Source organism: Phocoena sinus, chromosome 2 (assembly GCF_008692025.1).
Source record: "Phocoena sinus isolate mPhoSin1 chromosome 2, mPhoSin1.pri, whole genome shotgun sequence".
NCBI lineage: Eukaryota > Metazoa > Chordata > Mammalia > Artiodactyla > Phocoenidae > Phocoena > Phocoena sinus.
This window is the reverse complement of record NC_045764.1, coordinates 101,103,338-101,126,761: the sequence shown is the minus strand read 5'-3', so window position 1 is coordinate 101,126,761 and position 23,424 is coordinate 101,103,338. Positions and strand designations below refer to the sequence as shown.

The 23,424-nt window shown below is 39.4% G+C and overlaps 1 protein-coding gene across 4 annotated transcripts in view; it reads left to right on the top strand.

The window, feature by feature from the left end:
* The first annotated feature begins 676 nt into the window (after nucleotides 1-676).
* SLC12A6 (solute carrier family 12 member 6) overlaps nucleotides 677-23,424 on the top strand; it is an 87,725-nt gene continuing 64,977 nt past the window's right edge. For 2 of the 4 annotated variants that reach the window (XM_032620954.1, XM_032620947.1), the window contains exon 1: nucleotides 18,373-18,629. In XM_032620954.1, coding sequence (XP_032476845.1) covers nucleotides 18,506-18,629 — 124 coding nt within the window. In that variant the 5' untranslated portion in view covers nucleotides 18,373-18,505. Of the gene's footprint in view, nucleotides 2,246-18,372; nucleotides 18,630-23,424 lie in introns of those variants that run through there. The other 2 variants (XM_032620929.1, XM_032620938.1) reach the window with 2 other exon arrangements.

The window sequence follows — 23,424 nt, the reverse complement described above, 5'->3', positions numbered from 1 at the left end:
AAAATGAATACAGCATTTTTTTTTCCAGTTTGAGGTAAAATTGACAAAACTGTATATATTTAAGGTGTACAACTGTGATGATTTGATAAATGTATACATTGTAAAAAGAAACAGCACTTTTTTAAAGGACAAGAAAAAAAAAGGTAGCCCAAACTATGTATAAATTTGAGCATACAATGCTTTATAATAGACCACTACATAAAAACTCCAATGAGGGTCATACCCAATATATACCATATATTGGAGATATATGGTATTGAGAGGTTTGTAATTTTTAAAGAAATTATGAGTGGTATTTTCAGGGACACTCTTAGTAAAGAGAGATGGTTTCTGAGGGTCTGAGGGGCATCGCCTACCTCCAGAATGAGTTTGTGCAACACAGCAAGACCACAACACAGCAGGACCAAGAGCGAAAAGCGTTTGTTTTCTCAGATAAAGGCAGCTCAGGACCCCATACCCAACTACAATTCCCGTCATGCTCCGGGCCTCCCACGCTCGGCCCCGCCCCTTGTCCGCCAGTCCCGCTGCGACCCGGGCGAGCGCATGCGCGGAGCCCTCTCCGCCACTTCGCGGGCTGTAGAGACTGGGCGGGGCTTTCGGGTGCTCGTGGGACTGTGACGCCCTCCGACCGCACCCCCAGGTTTCTCTTCAGACCGTTAACCTCGAATGAGGAACGAGCGGGGAGGAAAGGGAGGGGCTGCGGCGCCGCCGGCACAGCCCGCCGGGCCCGGGGCCGGGGGCGGCGAGGTCACGTAACTGCTGCTCTGGCATCTGACCGGGGAGGAGGCTCCCTCCCCGGCAGCCCGAGCCCCCCGGCGCCCGCCGCGGCTCGGAAACAGTTACCCGCTGGTAAACAACAGCTGCGCGCGCATCCGAATCAGCTGGCGCCGGGATCCCGCACCTGCGACCTCCTCCTACCCTCATCCTCGCCGCTCCCTCCTGCTCAGCCAGGGCCAGCCTGCGAGGCCGTCTCCTCTTCTGTTAGGGCCCGAAGGAAGAACAGCGAAGGGGCTGACCTTGCGCCGGGGCCCTGGTAGGGGAGGAAAGCGTCTCCGGCAAAGGGGTGGCTCGTCCTGTCACACGCAGGAGAAACCCAGCAAACCGATCGGGGGCTCGATGGACTAGCAGCTACCTGCCACGACCCTGAACTGCAGTCCGCGGAGTCTCGATCCGCTAGCCGCCTCCTCCCAGATCCCAGGGACCTTTCTGCCAGAAGAGCGGGAGGGCCACCCCCGCAGACCTCTCGGAGGCAGGAATCCGCTTTGCCCCTGCAACCTCCTCTCCTCACCCTTGTCTCATTCTCCTCCATCCATAGTGTGCGATATTTTTCCCGTTATGCATGCTCACCTCTCCCACCAGACCCAAGTGGATTATCGGCCTCAAAAACATCGGGTGGCTCTACACACATTTCCTCCCAGCCAGACCTGTGGGGTATTCACCTGATACACAACAGGTGGTCGGGTGTACACCGTTTCGCAATCTGATCTATACTGTCTATATTCGCCTGATAAGGGTGGGCCTCTGCGCACTTTGCTCATCTAGTCGTGGGACATTTACAGATAAGGGACTAACTACCTCGGCAGAAACCTTAAGGTCGAGGAGAGAAAGGCTTCGTCACCTGCTTCTCTGAGACCATGGCTGTCTGCCCGCATCCCTGGACCAGGCGAGATGACTAAGATAGCTCTTCATTCTGAAGGAACGAAGTTACACGAGATTGTCATCGTTTGTCTTTTTTTTTTTTCCTTAAATATTTTTCAGCTGCTGGTAGTGCACTTTTTAGGACAGGCGGCTTGAATTCTGAGTAGAAGGAGTCATATATAGTGGCTTTTTGTGTGGTGTAAATCAAGGTAATTGAGAGTTTTTTTTTTAAGTTATCTTTTCTATTTTTGCAACCAAAATTGCTAGCATAGGAGGAAGGGTTTTGCAGGGTTTTTTCTTTTTTCTTTGTCCTTATAAAGGAAAAGAAAAAGAAAAATGCATCCTTCAGAAAACACCACCAAGATGGCTTCAGTTCGGTTCATGGTGACACCAACAAAGATCGATGACATTCCAGGTTTGTCAGACACCAGCCCGGACCTCAGTTCTCGATCCAGTTCCCGGGTAAGATTTAGCTCCCGGGAAAGTGTACCTGAAACAAGCCGTAGTGAGCCTATAAGTGAGATGTCTGGAGCCACCAGTTCACTGGCGACTGTTGCACTGGATCCAGCTAGTGACCGGACTTCTAACCACCAGGATGTTACTGAGGGTAAGTAGAAACACAGACAACAAAATATTTCCATTACTGGCTTATTTGTCCAGGATGACAATATACTGGGAAATCATTTTTCCATTATAGAATAATCATCAGGAACCAAGGTACCTCTTTTTGAGATGCTTAGGAACCCTTTGGAATAATGGTTATAGTGGATCTCTGCAATAGTAATTTGGCGTGTGCGAAGGTATATGACAAGAAGGAAAGTAGATGTATGTTTTGACTTCCTCATTCTTGTATTCTTAGAATTGAAATGGGTATTTTGGTTAAGGATGAATATCAAAGAATTAAACAATTTTCCAGCATGGAGAATCCTAAATTGTAAAATTTAGTGGAGAGTTGTCTTTGGGGTTCCAACTGTTACAGTTTGCTTTTAAGGCCAGTTATGAGGAGTAGTTATTGATCATATCTTAGTTACTGGCTTTCCTGTAAAGACTTCAGATACTGTATCACAAAATTCTTTTTAAAAAATTATATTTTACAGAGACAGTGGTTCGAGTAGCACAGCTCACTCAGGGTGAGGCTGGGTAGATCTGAGGGGGCTATCCTGTCAAATGGAGATTTCTGATTCCCACATAATTTCTTCACTTTGAAGCTTAGATGGAATGTACTGAGTGCTGAGACTTTGTAGTCAGGAAGTAGCACACAAGCTACTTCTGACTTATATTGACCACTGCAGACGTTCAGCTTCCTAAACCAATTTGTGTCTGCGGGCTTGGAGGTTTTCATTGGGTTTAGTGAGAAAGAGGTGATGAGATAAAACAGAGAGGTCATAACATTTTTCGGACTCTGAAGTAGAAAAGTTTGAGAAGTGCCGTACTGCTTTATATATTTAGTTTTATGCTATGTTCTAACTAACGTAGATCTGTCAGGTAATGAAAACTTCTTGAAAACCGTAGCTTCAGCCACTGAATTGCCATTTTCCGGTGTCAGGAAATATTGTTCCTCGTAACCTAAAGGGTGCAGGAAACCAGAATGATTTTAGTTCCTTATTTCTGTTTTTTAATGTCTGGAGACAAGGTAGATTTGGTAAAGTTTATAGTCCTGGAATTCACTTATCCTTGGCTAATCTTTTTTTTTATGAAGACATTACAGGTCGATTCTTGGACTTTTAACAATTTTCAACTTCTTTGCAGACTTTACACTAGGTACCATGGTGTTAAAATTACATTATGGAATAAAAAATAATTCATCATTTTCTCTTCTTACAAATTAATTATAAATTGTAGTTTTAGTTTTTACACATCATACTCTATTTAGGTTGTAAAAATACCAGATAAGACTGTAAGTGTTAATTTTTTTAATGCTGTAATTGTCATTAGGTAATTTATAGTTAAATGTTGTTGGGTTTGTGACTTATATATTATGGAATTGTATTTTTATTCTGTTTTTAAAAGTGGACTTATTTCAGTAATGTGTTAGTTAGCCTTGCAGAAACGGGATCCTTGTCTAGGCTTCTGTCCTTATCTATAAGCATTCTTTAAGGTCTAGAGTGGTATTGCTTTACACCATAAGGTAAAACTGGGTACGTGTGTAGGTAAAATCTATCTCGTTTAGCTGGGTACAGAAGTTAAAGCTTGGTTCTCTACCTAACATCTTCCTTAATGTTTAAATAGTCTCTGGTACTAGAGAAAGGGAAATTAACAATCCAGCCATTAGATCGCACTTTTCCCTAGAGTATTCTTGGGAATCAAGTTTCCTACTTTCCCAATGACCTATTTTTCTCTTATTGTCTTTTAAAAAATTTCTTATGATGATCATCCTGTGATATATTTTCCACACCATCAGAGGGAACTGGTTAGAAATGTAATTATTTCACCTATGGCTTTGTAATATGCAGATACCCTTACTGGACTTAGATGTTGATCTTCAAAGGATGCTGTTGTCAAGAAAATCAAGGACGTGTTAATCTACATTTGTCTCTGGGTTGGATTTAGTATAGGAAAACAACTACTTCCTCTTCTACAGTGGACTCTATCCTTAAGTTCATAATGTATTTCAGAATTGTGTTTGCTATTTTACCATTTAGAATTTTGTGATTTTTTTTTTTGGTGGGGGGACCCTTTTTACATCCTTCAGTGGTTGTGACATTGGTATCATTCTCTCTCCTTTCCCCACAATTCCCATGCCTCCCACATTTCTTCCCACCTTAAGTTTCTTATCGTGTCATATACCTTTTATTCACATTACATTGCACAACCAAGGTGGGGTAACACAAGAAATTTTAAATATTTATTTCTATCTGTGTTTTAATTTTTTTCTACTGTTGGCCTTTTGAGTAGTAATTATCTTTCTGCTATCAAAGTGTTTATAGTTCTTTTTCATTTTGTCAAGGTTCCATTAGAACTTATGAGACTGTCAAGTTGGTAAATAAAATCAGCGATCTTAGCACTGTACTTGCTTATGCACGAAGAATGCCTTAAAGGTACAGAAGGAACTGCTGAGAGTGGATACCTCTGGACAGTTATGAAAATAGGGTGGAGAGTGGGAATTTTCCTTTATCTAAACAATTCAGTAGGGCATGTACAATCTTTTATATTGAGAGTGTATCACTTTTGTAATTTAAAAAGTTTTATGAGCCATAGCATGTTAGTTAGGGAACCTCAGATGATCAAGAATCAAATTCTGGTCAAAGCCCATTTTAATAAATGAGGAAACTAAGGCTTACAGAGATAGTTATTTGTAGATCATGAGTGGCAGAGCCAAGACTGAAATGCAGGCCTCCTGACTTCTGTCCAGGGCTTTTCATTACATCATTTTGCCTCTGCCATGATGAACATTGTTTACATTTGCCTCATAACCATTTGGTTAACTTAAATGATTGTTAAAATAATAATACCAAAATAGAGAAGAGAACATATTTTTATATGTCTTATACATTTTCTAATAACATTTCAACCTTTTACAATTCAACAAATGCTCCCTGAGGCTCTGATGTGTGTGAGGCACTCCAGTAGGAACTATAGGAAATGCTCAGGTAAAATATAGGTTCTGCCTTTGGAGCGCTCATGGCAATAGTGGTGAAAATGACAAGAACACTTGCACCAACATTTACTGATCAATTATTATGGGCCAGGCTCTGTTCTGGGTGCTAAGGATGCAGGACTGAGAAAAAGAATCCAATTACTGTTCTAAGGAAAGTTTTGATCTAATAGAGAAAGCAAACAAATTTTCATATAAATTATAATGCTGTATGATAAGTGCAGGAATAGAAGTATACATCAAAATACAAAAACAAGAAAAATGCAGCCAATTTTAGAATAATACGGTAGAAAAGTATAGTTAAGGAAAATGATGAACTGAGGTAAAATGGAGACACCGAGAGACTGGAGGACTTGACGAGGTAAAAGTGATAGTGAATGATGTAGAGGGATTGAAGACTGTGATCAGATAGATGAATGTTAGGGTTAATGGATTCAGAGGTGGGGCAGTTCCAGTGTTAACATGTTCGAGTGTGCCGCCTTGGGAGTGGGTTTCTGAAGTGGAATAAAAATAAAAGCCAGTTGAGTCAGGCCCTCTAAGTGTACCAACTTGGAGGCTGGCTGTCACCAAGTTTTACTGAGGGATGTTAGCTGGTAGAGATGCAAAAATTATTTAGATAAGCCCCTCCTTCATGGAGCCACCTCTGAAACCTTTTCTCATTCAACCCGACACCCAGATAGATCAGATCAGTTCTTTAAGTCCCTATATCTCTTATACAGACTACTACTAGAGCACCTATTTCACTGAATTTTGTTTTTTTATTTGTTTGTTTACATATTATCTTCCTCCGTTAGGCTGTAGGTTCTTGAGGACAGGGACCTGAATAGCATAATGCTGTCGACTGAAAAAAATGCACAACCTAAAAGTTGAGAATTACGTTTTACTTGACAGACTTACTGAGGACTTAAGCCCTCGATAAGACAACCTCTCATACAGCTCTGAGGGACTGTTGTGAAGATGTAAGGCAGGAGCCAGGATATACAGGAGTTTTTGCAAAAAAAATACCAAGTCGTGGAAACATCAAAAGATTACTGCTAATTAAAGAAAACCAGACATCTCAAGTTATTGAATTTAGTGCTGTTCTGTGTATGAGAAGATGCAGGACTCTGGGCTTATTGAAATTATTCCTTTAAGATGAGCCTTAGCTATCTAGGGCCAGTATCCTGTTTTTCTCCATCTTGAATTCCCTCAGGGTGCACCATTGCGGGTGGGTGGCTGCAGTGACTGATGGCTCGATGGCCTCAACATCCTTTGTTCACTGATATGGCAGGCGACATTCTTTGTCCACAGTATTTAAAAACTCTTCAGCCAGAGTTGGAGACCATAGCTCAGAAGGGAAGAGGGATTAATCTTATATGCATGGGAAGAACTTTCCTACCTGAGGTGGGTTGCAAAGGGTAAGCAGAAGTTCACCAAGTGGACAAGGCCCAGCAGGCTTTTCCTTAAATGCCAGTAGGTCTTACAGAGTATTTATCTGCACTTGGTGCCATTATAGTACACATGGACGTTTAGCCCACTCTGCTGGTCTACCAATTCTGTGGGTTATTCGTAGGACACATCAATCTCTCATGCTAGGGTTAAATAACGTTTGACTAAGAATCAGAATAATGTTGCAAAGCTATCTTTTTATTTTTCATAAAAGCATGTTTCAAAGTACCAAGCAATCTTTTTATACTTTTGGAAAAAAATTCTAGTTTTTTGCCCCAAGCAAAAATAAGTGAATTACATTGTATTGCCAATTGCAGGTGACTATTACCTTTCTTTTAAATATACCTTTCATATTATATGGTTATTGAATACTACCATTTCACTTTGACACACTAACAGAGAGCTGTAACTAACATTGTGTAACATAGTAAAATGGATAGTTTTGTAAAAACACATGGATTTGGCACCTTCTTAGCTTTCCTGATAGCATCCTCTGATAGATTTTTTTTTTCCAAGCTCGATTCCTCCCCCTACTTTTTTTTAAAGACAAGTAGCACTTGTGTGAAGCGTTTTGGTTACAGACCACATCTGTTTTTTCCCCCTCTCCTCCATACTGCAAAGCCAATGATTAAACTTTATAATATACTACTTTACACCACAAGTAGCAATCAGCTAAATCCAGAATGTGGGAACTTTTATTGAATAACTAGACTTTTCAACAAATAAATGGCATGGAGTGGAGGAGAGAGCAAAGGGGTGGGGGTGGGGGAGCTGTTACAGATAAAAAGCTGATCAACCAAATGCAATGTGTGGAATTTCTTTGGATCCAGATGTGAACAAAACAACTGTAAAAAGCCACTTTTGAGAAAATCAGGGAAATTTGACCACGTATTTGGTGTTAAAAAATACTAAGGAATTATTGTGAATTTTCTTAGGTACATTTATGACATTGTGGTAATATAAGGCCCTTATCTGTAGAGATACATATTGACATATTTACAGGTGAAACGAAGTGTACTCCACCCTCCCTCCCCCCACGCCACAAAACAGTTGAGGAGAGATAGATACGATTGGGAAACATTTATAATTGGTTGAATTGGATTAATGAGGATTCATTTTACTGTTTTCGCTGATTTTGTGTATATTTGAAAATATCTGTAATACAAGCTTTTAAAAGGTTGGACTGCAACCCAGAAAGTTACTTTATTTATTTATTTAAATTAATTTTATTTATTTATTAATTTTTGGCTGCATTGGGTCTTTGTTGCTGCGCGCCGGCTTTCTCTGATTGCAGCGAGCAGGGTCTACTCTTCGTTGTGGTGCGCGGGCTTCTCATTGCGGTGGCTTCTCTTGTTGCAGAGCATGGGCTCTAGGCGCGCGGGCTTCAGTAGTTGTGGCTCGCGGGCTCTAGAGCACAGGCTCAGTAGTTGTGGCGCACGGACTTAGTTGCTCCGCGGCATGTGGGATCTTCCCGGACCGGGGCTCGAACCCGTGTTCCCTGCATTGGCAGGTGGATTCTTAACCACTGCGCCACCAGGGAAGCCCCAGAAAGCTACTTTAATAGAAAGGACTTTCTTTTATAGATTCTGTCCTAGAATACTCTAGATATTTGATTAAATATTAGTGATTGGAAGAGTGATTGCTTCAACTTATTGTCTTTTATCTTGGGTGGTCTCTTCTATATCCTCACTAATTCTTTCCATGAGGGGCCTCATTCTTTTCCTGTCAGAGGCATGTTTCTTGATCCCAGATTCTCATAAACTTTGCTTTGATATTACCTGTACTGGAATGGAAAAGAAGGAAGAGGACACTCCTGGGTACCTAAGAATCTTATAAAAGTCATGCTTTTCTAATGTTAAGTCTCTTAGAATAAGGGGAACGTTTCTAATACTGACGTTTAAGGCAATTTGTACTGACCTAGAAGGACGATATTTGCTGTAAACTTTTGAATCGTGGTGCTCCTTTTGCCTCCTCTGCGTAATAAATACTTCTGGACCAGCCAGACCCCTTGCAAGCTTCACTGGAGAAGGGCAAACTGGATTTCAGTTCCCCCAACCCTCTTGCCCTTTTGGTCTGATGTAATCTGCACAGCTGCATCTGGTGGGCTTGTTGACTCAGAATAGTGCAGATTTTATGTGTTTAAGTTCTTGGTGATGTGTTTCTTAGCAGTAGGTATGAAAATTTGGAGAGCCGTATTGTAGGAATCATGAAAGCATTTTATTTTATGATTGTGTAAAACAATGTATTATTTTAATGAAATTTTTTAAGTATATGGAAAACCAAGAAGATATTCCCCATTAAAACCCTGTTATTAATGCTTTGGTGTACTTTGTAGAATCCCTGCAATTATGTATAAAGATATGAGCACAAGACTGAAGAACATACAATACCACACACACAGCACCTTGCTTTAACTGCAGAAGTTTAATAGTTGATTAATAGGAAATATTATTACCATATTTGCTCAGTTCTAAGGTGTACATGTCATATTTTTAACATTTCTGATATTCAAGTGCATTTTACTTTTGAAGAATTTTAAGCTACTGTAAAATCACGGGTGGAATTCACAGTTAACAAGATTTCAGAATCAAACCAATATTGTACAATTAATAAGTCAATCTGAGAGGCTATGTAAAACTTGAAAATTTGAAATTACCACTGGATGTTTTAACTGAAAAAATGTAAGGTCTAAAACTTTTTTTTTTTTCCTTAAAATCTAAGTTTTTGTACTTGGAAAGGACAGAAATAGAAAACAAAAGCTGTATTAAGTTGTTAGGAAATGGCAGGTATATTTCGGTCTTAATCCTAACTTTAGTTTTTTGTTTTTTTCTTTTTAAAATTTCGTATTATTTTAACTGAGAGCTGGGTTTCAGTCTTCTGCTTTGTATTTTTGTTACTGCATTGCTAAGCCTTATTACATTTCATATGGCCTTGAGAAATCCGTGCAAGATATTCAGTTGATAGCATTCATCTGTTTACAGTTGGAACCATTTGGTAGATAGCTTTAATTTTTGGCAAAGTGGCGCCTAAATTTCTTCCATTTTACCAGACAAGACTGTTTTCCCTTTTGGGGTAAGGGTATTCATTTTTCATATTGCTAATTTTACAAAAAGAAAACACTAAGAAGTTTAAAACTCTTGTATACACATGTACCTTTTCACTTCGAGGAGCTATGATAATTGAATCAACTGAAATTTATCTTTATTTTGAGAGCATTTGCTTTTAATATTTAAGCTCGTTTTTTTATATCCAGAAATAATACTTATTTTCACAACAGTTAATTTACATCCCAAGGTGCATGTAAAAAATTCTGCTTTTGATTTTTATTTTTTAAAATAAATTTATTTATTTATTTGTTTTTATTTTTGGCTGTGTTGGGTCTTTGTTCTGTGCGCCGGCTTTCTCTAGTTGCAGCGAGTGGTGTGCGGGCTTCTCATTGTCGTGGCTTCACTTGTTGCAGAGCACCGGCTCTAGGCGCGCGGGCTCAGTAGTTGTGGCACACGGGCTTAGTTGCTCCGCGGCATGTGGGAATCTTCCCAGGCCAGGGATCGAACCCGTGTCCCCTGCATTGGCAGGCAGATTCCCACCCACTGCGCCAGCAGGGAAGCCCCCTGATTTATTTTTTTTCTAATTTAGCAGTGTTCTAATTTCCAAGTAAAATTTTAGGAATTAATAGGAAATAGAGAACAGGCTTGCCTATTAGATGAGGTTAATTCTTTCCTTTGCTGAAAAATCATCAGTTCTGATACTTTTTCATTTAAAAAAAAAAAAAGTCATTTTCTTCTGAGCTAAGGTGGATTTCTTCTCCAGGAAAAAGCTGAAGCTCATAAGGTTAAGTAACCTGCCCAGGGTCATACAAGTAATAAATTGAAGAATAGTGATTTGAACCCAGTGTTTGTGATTCTAACACCAGTATTATTGTCATTACACTTCCTCTGCTAATGGTGGCTGGCTCTGTTGAAACATTTATTCAGCTTCAAATGTATAATAGAGCAAGCATAAGGAAATGCAGTCTTTATCTTCTGGGTACATTTTTGCAATTATTTTGCCTGGGATTGGGGGCATGAAAGAAAATGGTTTTTCTAAAAAAGTAGTAAAATGACATGTTTCCAGAATAACTTAAGGTTCTGTGTTCCTAACAAGAAATCTGGCCTAACAATGTGTATTTTACTGTCTTTTACACAAATGATCTCAGATAACTAGGGCAGTATAATAGTGCTGAATTACATGAATAGTTACTGATTTAGTTACATTAGTCCACCTAAAGTTAATGAATATTCATATTTTGACCCCTGTCTCAGTAGATCTATTTTAAAATGGAGTTTTGTTTCAGGGGAGGAAGGAAGCAATAACTTATAAAAATACTTGTTCTCTGAGGTGAAAATTAACAAGGAAATTTTGTTTCAAATTATGTTTTCATTTTCCTTTCTCTACATTTTTTAGAAATATGTCCTAAGTTTTGACAGTATGGTGCTTAACATCAGTTTAATTTTCTATACAGTATTGGTAGCCTTGACTAGAAGCCCATACAGTGTATTTCATAGTAAAAGAATGAAATGTCATACATCAGAAATGAGATTCTGAGTTACTGAGTAGTCCATGTTAGTAGCTGCCAGTGCTACCTCTGGTTGGTGATTCTTGGGTCCTATCATACCTAGGGTATGATGACATTGAGGTGAGCAGTCTTATACAGGGAATTGCAATATTGTGAAAAAGTTAACAGTAGAAGCAGAGGGCTCTAAGTACTCAGAGGCTTTTGATAATGTCTTCTTTAGAATTTGGATCAGTAGCCAAAATGGAAGGCGTAGCTAGCAAATTAGCTAGCTATCAACTATCCTACTACATTCTTTCCTCTAGTGAAGACTCACAACTTTAGGTCCCTGTAGAAGTAACTGGGCAAGGTAGTGCTGTGTTGTGCTCTCAAGATTCTTTCTATGCTTATACTGTATTACAGTATATTGTTTTATATTGCCTTTTATTGTGTAGTTAATTGGATAATAAGACTGTGAACTCCTTGAGGGCAGGAGCAGTGTCTTGTTCTCCATTGTATTCCTGTTTCCTGGCACATAGTGAACACTCAAATATATATTGAATAAATGCATGATTCCTTCAGCCTCAGTAAAGAATAGATTTTTCTGATGTTTTGATTTGGAGAACTCTTTGTCATCCTTACCCTACAATATTACAAATCCATTAGAAAATAATGTCTTTTATGTATTTACTGTCTTTCAGTCGTTAGTCCCAAAATACATTATTCATCATTCATGCCATTTTATAAAAATCTATTCATAGACAATTTTATGTAATTTTGAGATTTAGAAGTTTTAAGTCCTTACTATCCATGATAGTTGGTCCTCATCAAAGTAATTGATTCATTTAAGTCTTTTTATAATTGTCTACATAGTAAGGCAAGATTTAGTTTGTGATCATTTTTATATTTTAAATTAATATTTACTGTCCCAGTGTCTGAAGGAGAAAAAGGTTTTGCTGAATACGGTAAATAGGAAATTTGTATATACATAATGAGAATCTGTATACTTTTCAGGCTCCAACTATATCTCTAAATTTAGGTAATGAACTGCTCATTCTCTTCTAGCAGAATGTTTAGATCATTCTCTAACAGAGCCATTCAGTGTTGTATGCAGACGGTGCTGGACCATGAGCTATTTATTATGTCTGTGAGGAGATGAGTTCAGAAATTCAGAGTTTTTAGAAACTTGCATAGCAGTTTGTTAAAGCAGGTTTATGTCTATTGAATCTAATAATAAAAATTGGAATTTGTGTTTTGTATATTTTTCATTTTCTAGTAATTTTTAAAATTATTATTGGGTTTTTTTTCAAAATTTTTAGCCCACAAAGAACTGGAAATTTAGAGAAAAATAGTCCTTTACCAGAGATAATTTGCAATGAGATTGTGTGGTTCTAGATAATTTGCATAACTTTTGTACAATACAGTTCTCAGTTTCTGCAAACCAAGAGGAAATACATATATGATTTGCTTTAAAATTGAATGGTTTTTAGTGATGGCATATAACAAAATATTAAAAACTGATAGAGAATCCTTATGTCGAAAATAATTTCCCACTGACTTTCCCTTGTTTCAGTCTTTTCACTGAACCTAGTTTGTCTTCATTTTTTTAATAAATGGGTTGAATAAAATAAAATGCTGGTTATCATGAATTGTTAGCCATGATGAAAAATTAAATTGTTAGCCATGATTAAAAATTAATAATAGAATAGTGTAGAATGGTAAATTGTACTTTCAAAATATTACCCAAAGTAGACACATTCTTTTAAAGAATGGGCATGCTTTTTTAAAAATACAGACACAGTATAGTCACAAGTGTTTTACTGAGACTAATAAAATAAATATAATATGTATAATATTTAGCCTAATGTATAAAGCACTGTGGAAGTAATACTATAAGAAATGCCCTTTTTGCCGTAGGCTGGCCTCATATCTTACTGCTTCAAAATACCATAGATTTTTAAAAAATTTATTTTATTTAAGTATAGCTGATTTACAATCTCGTGTTAATTTCTGCTGCACAGCAAAGTGATTCAGTTGTGGTGGGGTTTTTTGTTTTGTTTTTGTTTTTTGTTTTTGTTTGTTTCTTTGGCCATATGCCATGCAGGATCTCAGTTGTCCGACCAGGGATCGAACCTGGGAACCTGGGCCCCTGGCAGTAGAAGCGTGAAGTCCCAACCACTGGACCCCAGGGAATTCCTTGGGTTTTTTTTTTTTTTTAATGTGAAACTATAAATATTTCAAGCCTGTATGATGACTCTCATTTCAAACAATATTCAACACTCTAGAATCAGGAAAAGCATTTATGCAGCTGCCTGAATTTATGTGAAGTGAAATTTGACCATAAGTGACTTGTTTTATACTCAGATCCAAAGTTTTTTAGATTTCAGTAAACTTCATTCAGTTCATTGTATTTTTTTCTGACATTTTTTAATGAAAAATTTCAAACATATACAGAAGTTGAAAGATTGTATGATGAACACCCATATCCAGAGCCTCCAGATGCTACAATTAACATTGTGCTGGGCTTCCCTGGTGGCGCAGTGGTTGAGAGTCTGCCTGCCGATGCAGGGGACACGGGTTTGTGCCCCGGTCGGGGAAGATCCCACATGCCGCGGAGCGGCTGGGCCCGTGAGCCATGGCCGCTGAGCCTGCGCGTCCGGAGCCCGTGCTCCGCAACGCGAGAGGCCACAACAGTGAGAGGCCTGCGTACCACCAAAAAAAAAAAACAAAAAAAAACCATTGTGGTATATTTGTTTTTTTTTTAAAAACCCACATTTTAATTAAGTAATTAAATTTATTTGGTTGCACCGGGTCTTAGTTTAGTTGCAGCCGGCGGGCTCCCTTAGTTGAGGCATGAATGTGGGATCTAGTTCCCTGACCAGGGATCATCGAACCCAGGCCCCGTGCATTGGGAGCACCAAGTCTTAACCACTGCGCCACCAGGGAAATCCATGCTATATTTGTTTTATCACATATTCATTCCTTCCATTGATCCATCCATTTTTGAAGCATTTCAAAGTAAGTTGCAGGGGCTTCCCTGGTGGCGCAGTGGTTGAGAGTCCGTCTGCCGATGCAGGGGACGCGGGTTCGTGCGCTGGTCCGGGAAGATCCCACATGCCGCGGAGCGGCTGGGCCCATGAGCCATGGCCGCTGAGCCTGCGCGTCCGGAGCCTGTGCTCCGCAACGGGAGAGGCCACAGCAGTGAGAGGCCCGCGTACCACAAAAAAAAAAAAAAAAAGTAAGTTGCAGACATCAATGTGCTTCACACCTAAGCACTTCAGTGTGCGTATAATTAATGTGTGATGTATAATTTCTAATGTTTTTGAGATTCAACCATGTTGTTGAATGTATCAGTAGTTCATTCCTGGTTATTGTTGGGTAATAGTCTATTGTATGAATATACTATAGGTTGTTTATCTTGTGATGGATACCTAGGCTCTTTCCTGTTTGGGCTGTTATGAATAAAGCTGCTAAAAACATACATGTTCAAAAGTTTTTTTGTGGACTTAGCTTTTATTTCTCTTGGGTAGATACCTAGAAAAGGAATTGCTGGTGCTTCCCTGGTGGCGCAGTGGTTGAGAGTCTGCCTGCGGATGCAGGGGACGCGGGTTCGTGCTCCGGTCCGGAAAGATCCCACATGCTGCGGAGCGGCTGGGCCCGTGAGCCATGGCCGCTGAGTTCCGCAACGGGAGAGGCCACAACAGTGAGAGGCCCACGTACCGCAAAAAACAAAAAGCAACAACAAAAAAAAGGAATTGTTGGGTCATAGTGTAAGTGTATGTTTAAACTTATTAAAAAACTGCCAGGGCTTCCCTGGTGGCGCAGTGGTTGAGAGTCCATCTGCCGATGCAGGGGGGACGTGGGTTCGTGCCCCGGTCTGGGAAGATCCCATATGCCACGGAGCCGCTGGGCCCGTGAGCCATGGCCGCTGAGCCTGTGCATCCGGAGCCTGTGCTCCGCAACGGGAGAGGCCACAACAGTGAGAGGCCCGCGTACTGCAAAAAACCCCCACAAAACTGCCAGACATTCTTCCAAAGTCATCACACCAACATTTGCTCTACATCCTTGCCAACAATTTTTTTTATAGATTTACTTATTTATTTTTGGCTGTGTTGGGTCTTTGTTGCTGTGCGCAGGCTTTCTCTAGCGGTGGCAAGTGGGGGCCGCTCTTCTTTGTGTTGCGTGGGCTTCTCATTGCAGTGGCTTCTCTTGTTGTGGAGCACAGGCTCTAGGCGTGCGGGCTTCAGTAGTTGTAGCACGTGGGGTCAGTAGCTGTGGCTTGCTGACTCTAGAGCGCAGGCTCAGTAGTTATGGTGTATGGACTTATTTGCTCCACTGCATGTGGGATCTTCCCGGACCAGAGCTCGAACCCATATCCCCTGCATTGGCAGGCGGACTCTCAACCACTGCACCACCAGGGAAGCCCAAATACACAAATTTTAAGTGAAGATTGGCAGAATTTTGACAAATGCATATACCTGTGGAACTTTAAACTCTATCAAGATGTGGAATATTACCATCACTCTGCGAAGTTCTCTCATGCCCCGTCTCCACTTCCATTCCCCCAAAGGCAACCATTATCCTGTTGTTTTTGCACCACAGTACTTTTGCCAGCTCTAAAACTTCCTATTAGTGGCTCCATATATTATGTACTCTTTTGTTTAAGTACTCTTAACAAAAAAAACATAAACAAAAACTTTTGTTTATGTACGCTTCTTTCACCTAGCATAATGTTTCTGAGATTCACCTGTATTGTTGTAGGTATCACACTAGTTCATTCCTTTTTATAGCTGAATAGTAATCCTTTGTGTGAATATATCAGAGTTTATCCATTCTCCTGTGGCTATACGCTTGGGTTTCCAGTTTTGGCCTGTTGTTAATAAACTGCTGTGAACATTCTTATACTATTTTCATTCAGGGGGGTAAATACCGAGGAGTGCAATTGTTGGATTATAGGGGAAGGTACCAGACCCCTTTCCAAAGTGGGTGAACCAATTTACACTCCAGTAACGATGTATGGAAGTTCCTTTCATTCCACATTCTCACCAAAATTGTCAGTCTTACCAGTTTTAGCCATCATGGTGGCTGTGGAATGGTATACTCTTTGTGGTAGTTTGTTGTACTTTAAATAGCTGTTTCTTATATCCCACCTTCTCTGTCTAACCACTGTTCCTATATAGCACTTACACATCTCTTCTTTGCCACTTTCCCCGCCCCCAACGTTTTCTATATTACTTTAAACTTGCCTTGAATATTTTATGCCCCTGCACTGTTATCTACAGTCCAGTCTAGGAGAGAACTATTGGTAAGTTGGCTCTCTCTTAAGTTGGTAAATAAATTACTCATCATTTTAACAGGAATTTGTTACATTCCTACTTGCTTAGTTTGGGGTTTTTTTTTAGAGGGGAGAGGTGACAGGATAACATTTGTACATAGGCTTATGTGTACAAGCTGTACATAGATTTATAAGCATGAGTCATTGTTTCTGTCCACTGACTATAAAAGATTAGCCACAGTTCAACTCTCTTAATAAATTAAATATGAAAAGTAAGATCCCATTGGAAATATCCAATGGCACTAAAGTATTAATAAATTTGGAACCTAGAATATAATGTTGAACTCTGACAATTTGGTAGTTCCTTTGAGTAAATCAGCAGAGTAGCTACCTGAGTTGTAAATATGGAAAAATCACCAAGGGCACTACCACACCTGATTTAGTTTCTATCAGAGATAAAAAGCAGTTTCAAAGGCTTCTCAAGTGACAAACGTTTCTCTTATAGTATTGATAGTTCTCAACCTTGGCTGCCTGTTAGAACCACCTGAGGGAACTTTTACAGGTCCTATTGCCCAGATTCTACTCCAGAGAAATTATATCAGAATAGCTGGGATGGGACCAGGCATTAGTTGTTCTAAAATCTCCCCAGGTGATACCAATGGTGCTGCCAAGATTACAAACCAGTGTTAAACAGGAGCCCATGAAATAAAATGAGGTAAGTGTATATGAGTTTTCTTTCTATGAAACTTCTATGCTGCCTACCAACAAGAGTATTAGAGGTTTTTAAGTGAGGCTTCACCATTTACAAACTCTGTGACTTTGGGCAAGTTCCTAGCCTAATGTTTCTGTTGCTGTGATGATTAAATGAGATCATAACAGAAAGTTTCTAGTGCAATGCAGAGCACAGAGTAGGTCTTTAACAACTATTGGCTTCATTCTCTTTAAGAAGTGGTATATACTGGAATAAATGGGGATTATAAACCATCATTCTTCTTTAAATTTAGTGCAGTCTTGTTTGTCAGGTGTTACTAACAACAAAGCCCTCATATTACATCATTAATGGAAAATAGCACGGAGCTCAAGTTACTGAACTCCCTTGTCTAGGTGCAGAGATAGGGCCTTATACCCTGTAGTTAAAGTCATCAACTGAGACCACAGTTATCTGATAAAGTTAAGTATGTTATTTTAAGTGTGTGCTGAAGGAACTGTACACCTCTTAATCAGGGATTTTCTTGTTTTTTTTTTTCTTTAAAACACAATGTTTAAACTCTGTACAGTACAAAAAATTCTGAACTCTTCCCTTTAAAAATATTTTGCTCTTTTAAACAACTTGGACTTTCGGGAAAGTTAATGTCTCTTCTTGGATGTCCTTGTATACACTATAGCATCTAGAACTATATCTTGTATAAAATATATAGATATTCATTAAATACTTGCCAAGTGAATGTTCTTATCTGAAAGATAAGAAAAAACTTGTATTGATTTGTATGAGTAGTTTCAGTATGCTTTGAAATAAAGCAACAACAGAAGCTTACAAATAGTTTGATTTTCTAAATTAATGTAAGTCTTTCTTTAAAACGAAAAGTTTACAAAATGAACTGTTCCTTAATCTTCTTTCTCCTGTGAGATATGAGAGCAGAGGTTGAGATACTGACGTGCAAATAACTTAAGGAAACAGGAGGGTGGGCACAGAGTGGGCGGAGTTCCATGCATTCTGCCCACTCTCCAGCCATTGGCAGCTCTGGGAAAGCAGCCTAAGCAGTTCTTGGGATTCTTAGAGTTTAATAATAATAAGCAAGAGGTGGAGTGCTTAATCCTTTTAAGTGAATGGTAAACACTGTGGAAGGCGTGTCTTCTAGGTTCCACTCCCTTGGGGCTGTAGGTCACGTGAGCTGAAAGTACTTCCCGATTCCCAGACTAGGTCTCCTGTGGACAGTGATCAGAGTCGGAAAGGGCACAGCAAGGAAGAGGTAGGCAGGGAAGGTAGACTGGAAGGAAGCTTAAATATAGGGTAGAGCACGGGTTCCTAACTACAGCAATGCCGCACTTCACCGTGACTAAGGTAGAGGATACAGAGGAGGGGGCAGCAGCATCGGTCTCCCAAGAGGGGGAGCCCAGCTTAGCAGAAATAAAAGCCCGGATTCAGCCTTCAGATGAATCAGGTGAGTACTCGATGTGGGAGCACTGGGAAACTGGGGGTTTTCTTGAAAGAAATAGTAACTAAAATATTCAAAATGCCTCTTTTAAGAATGGAGAAAAGGTATTGTGGTTAAAGTACTTTTCAATCAACTGTTTCACTCCCTTGTATATCTGATAACTTATCTTACTTTTTTCACATTCTGGTTTGTTTTTCCCCACAATGAGTTCTGTGTTCATTGCCTACAGGTGAAACTGAATCGGTGTCAATGTATGAAAAGCGTTTTCAAGCAAAAAGAAAGGCACAGTTAGAGGCAATTTATGCGGAATTTAGAATTCATCTTTTGCTCAGTTTAAATTATATCTGGAAGAGTACATAAACAGGGAGCCTGGTTCAGTAGTTTTGTACAGTGGACTTTGCACTTGTGACTTTGCAAGTTATTCAGTATTTTGCCTCAGTTTCCCAGTTAAACAGTAATTCAATAGTGAATGGTCTGAGAATTCTTTAATGAAAGAACAAAAGTACAGTAGGTCATTATGGTGACTAACATAGCTTCAGGTTTAATAAATTTGACAAATGTGATTATCCCTATTATTTTCTCTAAATGGTAATAGTTACATTTACTGGGGGGAATTGTGGTTTTGAATTTTTAACATGCCATTAAAATCTGAGTTAACATTATGGTATTAAATACAGCCATAGTTTGAAGCCCTTTATATTTTAAGTCTGTAAGTTTCATAAATTGTCGAAAACTCTTCTAGTGCGTGAATAAAGGTTAAGGGAATAAAAATCTCTTACAATTCCTTTGGATTTCATGATTGTAACTGTCCCCTGTAGCAAGTAACATCACAGTTCTTTGCTGTAAACTGCTGTTGACCCTCTCTTGTCCTAGCAAGCATTCATGAATTTTTAAAAATCTGTAACTTAAAGATAAGGCTTATCAAGAAAAGTTCCGTTTATCTTTTCCTTTTAGTGAGAGAATTTACTAGGGGAAGATAAGAAAGGTTTTGTGGAAACTCTTTGTCCACCAGGTTATTTTTTTTTCCCACCAGGTTATTTTTCATTTTGCTAAATAAATAGGGTGATAAGTTGAAAGTAAGGTTAACCTCAACAAGGACCTACGGTGTAGCACAGAGAATTATACTCAATATTTTGTAATAACCTATAAGGGAAAAGAATCTGAAAAAGAATACATATAAAAGTGTGTATATATATATATATAAACTGAATCGTGCTGTACAGATGAAAATAACACATTGTAAATCAACTATACTTCAATTAAAAAAAAAGAAAAGAAGGTTAACCTACTTTGTACTTGAACCCGATTCTCTGCAAACTCTAGGTTAAAGAAGTTAGGTTCTCTTTTGTGATTGTGTGTTCGAAGCTGCACTTTCTTGATTGTTTGTGTTTGCTGTCCTTAGATTTTAATCCCATTAAGCTTTTGTTTTTGCTGTTGTCTCACTAATCCCACAAAACGCAAACAAGTGCATTCCTTATCACCTCTACTTTATTTTATTATTTCATCCTTACTGGTCTCATAATGTTTGGGGAAATCTGCTTTCTTCAGATTAGAACAGTGTTGAAATCATTTAATCTATTAGTAACCACCTAGAAAACTGGAAAAAAAATTTTATAGCAACCAACATTGTAATAAGCGACGGTGCTAGGCTTAATTTATTTTCTTTCATAGTAATTGTTTTGGACAAGGAAGAAGTGACAGATATAATCTAACTCGAATTTAATAAGGCCTTTTATTTTGGCGTTTTCCATGACAGCCCATAAAGTATCCACTTGCATGAACTATTGTTTGGTAAGTGAACAACTGATGGAAATCCATTATCTAAATTGTATACCATTATTGTAGGGTTAAATTAGACGGGGGGGGGGGGGGGGGGGGGGGATGGGATGGAAGGAAACGTATATGGGGAAAACCTCAGTTTTTTTTGTTTGTGTTTTTTTGTTTTTGTTTTGGTTTGGTTTTTGCTTAGTAAAATGTTCTTGAGGATAGATAGTGGTTTTGGAGCAGTTACTTGAGATGTGATAAGTTGTATCCACTTGTTCTTCTGAGTTAAAAATCCTAAATGGATTGTGGTTTTGTTGCAAGCACTTCTCATACTAGCCAGTTATGGAACCAGTCCCTTTTTTTTATTGTTTCTCCTTTGTGAGGAGAGAAAAATATGATGTACTGTCATATAAATTGAACATATTTAGAAAGCAGATCATCCTTTAAAATGTGTTTTTTTAGAAGATGATATTTATTTGAACTAGACAGGTAATTTGAGATAAAATAGAAATATAAATGTAGACGTAATCTAAACTAATTTTAAAAAGATGTACGGGGCTTCCCTGGTGGCGCAGTGGTTGGGAGTCCGCCTGCCGATGCAGGGGACATGGGTTCGTGTCCCGGTCCGGGAAGATCCCACATGCCGCGGCAGCGGCTGGGCCCGTGAGCCATGGCCGCTGAGCCTGCGCGTCCGGAGCCTGTGCTCCACAACGGGAGAGGCCACAGCAGTGAGAGGCCCGCGTATCGCAAAAAAAAAAAAAAAAGATGTACGTTGTGGTGATCCTTTTGTAATGTATAAAAATATCAAATCACTATGTTGTACACCTGAAACTAATATAATACTGTAAGTCAACTATACTTCAGTTTTAACAAAAAGTACATTCATCCCTACCATGCTAGCTACTAGAATGCCAGTCTAGTAAAATCCTACTTAATTTTGGTTTTGAAGGGAAAAGCAGAAACTCAGACTTAACCTAACATCTTTCTTGACTATATTCCTCCTGCCGTCCAGTTTAGGTGCCCTCTCCTATGTTTTCTCTGAAGCCTGTCCTTAGAAATAGCATGTACCACACGGTATTGCAATCACCTGTTCACTAGTCTCTCTCCCAGATAGACTGACCGTAGGCCGCTTGAGGGTAGAGATCTTGTTGGATAATTTTGTACCTCCACGTCCAGGTGAATTACACACAATAGGCAACTCAGTGTACAGACTTGTTCTTTTCCTTTTTTTATTCACTAAACACATGTTCATGCCAGGTGTACTTTTTTCCTAAGGCTACGAAGGCAAAGGAAGTATAAGTTACCCACCAAAGGCAGCAGAATGGCTTTGGAGCCATTCACCTGGCTTTGAATCCCAGTCCTACTAATTATTACTAATTAGTAGCAGTGATAATATGTATTAATTATTACTTGAGTGACTTTGGGCAAGTTATTTAACTTTTCTAAGCCTTACTTTACTCATTGATAAAGGGAATAACAGTACTACTTACTTCACGGGGTGGTTGTGAATTAATGGGAAAATGAACATAAAGCACTTAACACGTGTGTGACACAACACTCAAAAATAAGAGCTACCGTTTACTTATTATATTGTGATTAATAGTTTAATAAAAACAAAAGGAAACCGTTTTGGATCACACATTCTGGAGAGGATTATAATATTCCCCAGAGGGGACCCTGGACAGGTATCTCAGAGGATGGGACACAACTGATTCTTGAAGGCAGGTCTAGACAAGGAGATTGCAAGCAGTAGGAACAATTAGAAGGAATAAGAGGAAGGTGTAGAGCATGTGGGAAACAGAAGTTTAAAGTAGTTAGCACATGGTCATGTGGTAAAGAGAGCTAAGGGATGAGGCTACTTAGTGAAGTGTTAATCAATTTTATCCTCTCCCCATTCTGTGGGATAGTGGGTGTTATTGCCTTTTTTTTAAAATCCCTGTTGTGGTGGTTTTATTTATTTTTTTAATATTTATTTTATTTAGCCGGCTCTAAGTGGCGGCATGAAGCCTCCTTAGTTGTGGCTCGCTGGCTCTTAGTTGCAGCATGCATGTGGAATCTAGTTCCCTGACCAGGGATCGAACCCGGGCCCTCTGCATTGGGAGCTGGGGAGTCTTAACCACTGCGCCACCAGGGAAGTCCCTGTTATTACCTTTTCAGAGATAACGAAACTGAGGCTGTTGACAGCAACTTGCCTGAAGCTACATGGTGAGTAGTAGCAGAGCCTGTGTTCAAAATTACTAAATTTTATGTGCTTCCCATCTCACCATGATGCCAAGTCCTGGCTTTTGAAAAATAAGAGAAAGTTGCTTTATCTCTTAATGTGCATGGGTCATACGGTTTGATGTAAACATTATGAAATCTGTGATTTTTTTTTTTTTTTTTTTGCGGTACGTGAGCCTCTCACTGTTGTGGCCTCTCCCATTGTGGAGCACAGGCACCGGACGCGCAGTCTCAGCGGCCATGGCTCACAGGCCCAGCCGCTCCGCGGCATGTGGGATCTTCGTGGACCAGGGCACGAACCTGTGTCCCCTGCATCGGCAGGCGGACTCTCAACCACTGCGCCACCAGGGAAGCCCTGTGATTTTTTTTTTTACAGGAATAATGCAAGAGTTTTACTGTTTATTACGTTTACTTAATCAGGTATAAATGTTACATTCATTCATTTATTTAAATATTTATTGAGTTTAAATATTTCTGTGTAATAATTGTTCCAGATCTCCCTCACTCATCAGATTTTTTTTTTTTTTTTTTTTTTTTTTTACCCCACACTGTGCGGCTTGTGGGATTTTAGTCCCCCGACCAGGGGTTGAACCTGGGCCTCCACAGTGAAAGCGCCGAGTCCTAACCACTAGACCACCAGGGAATTCCCTCATCAGATCTTATAGTGTCTATGGATTGGGCAGATTTTAACTGCTGGACTTGCCTTCACGTGATACAGATAGCAGATTGAAAGATTTATAAGGAAATTTTCAGAGACGAACCTATAACAGAAAAGAAGGGAACTTTATATTGAACAGCATCTCCAAACATTAACTCT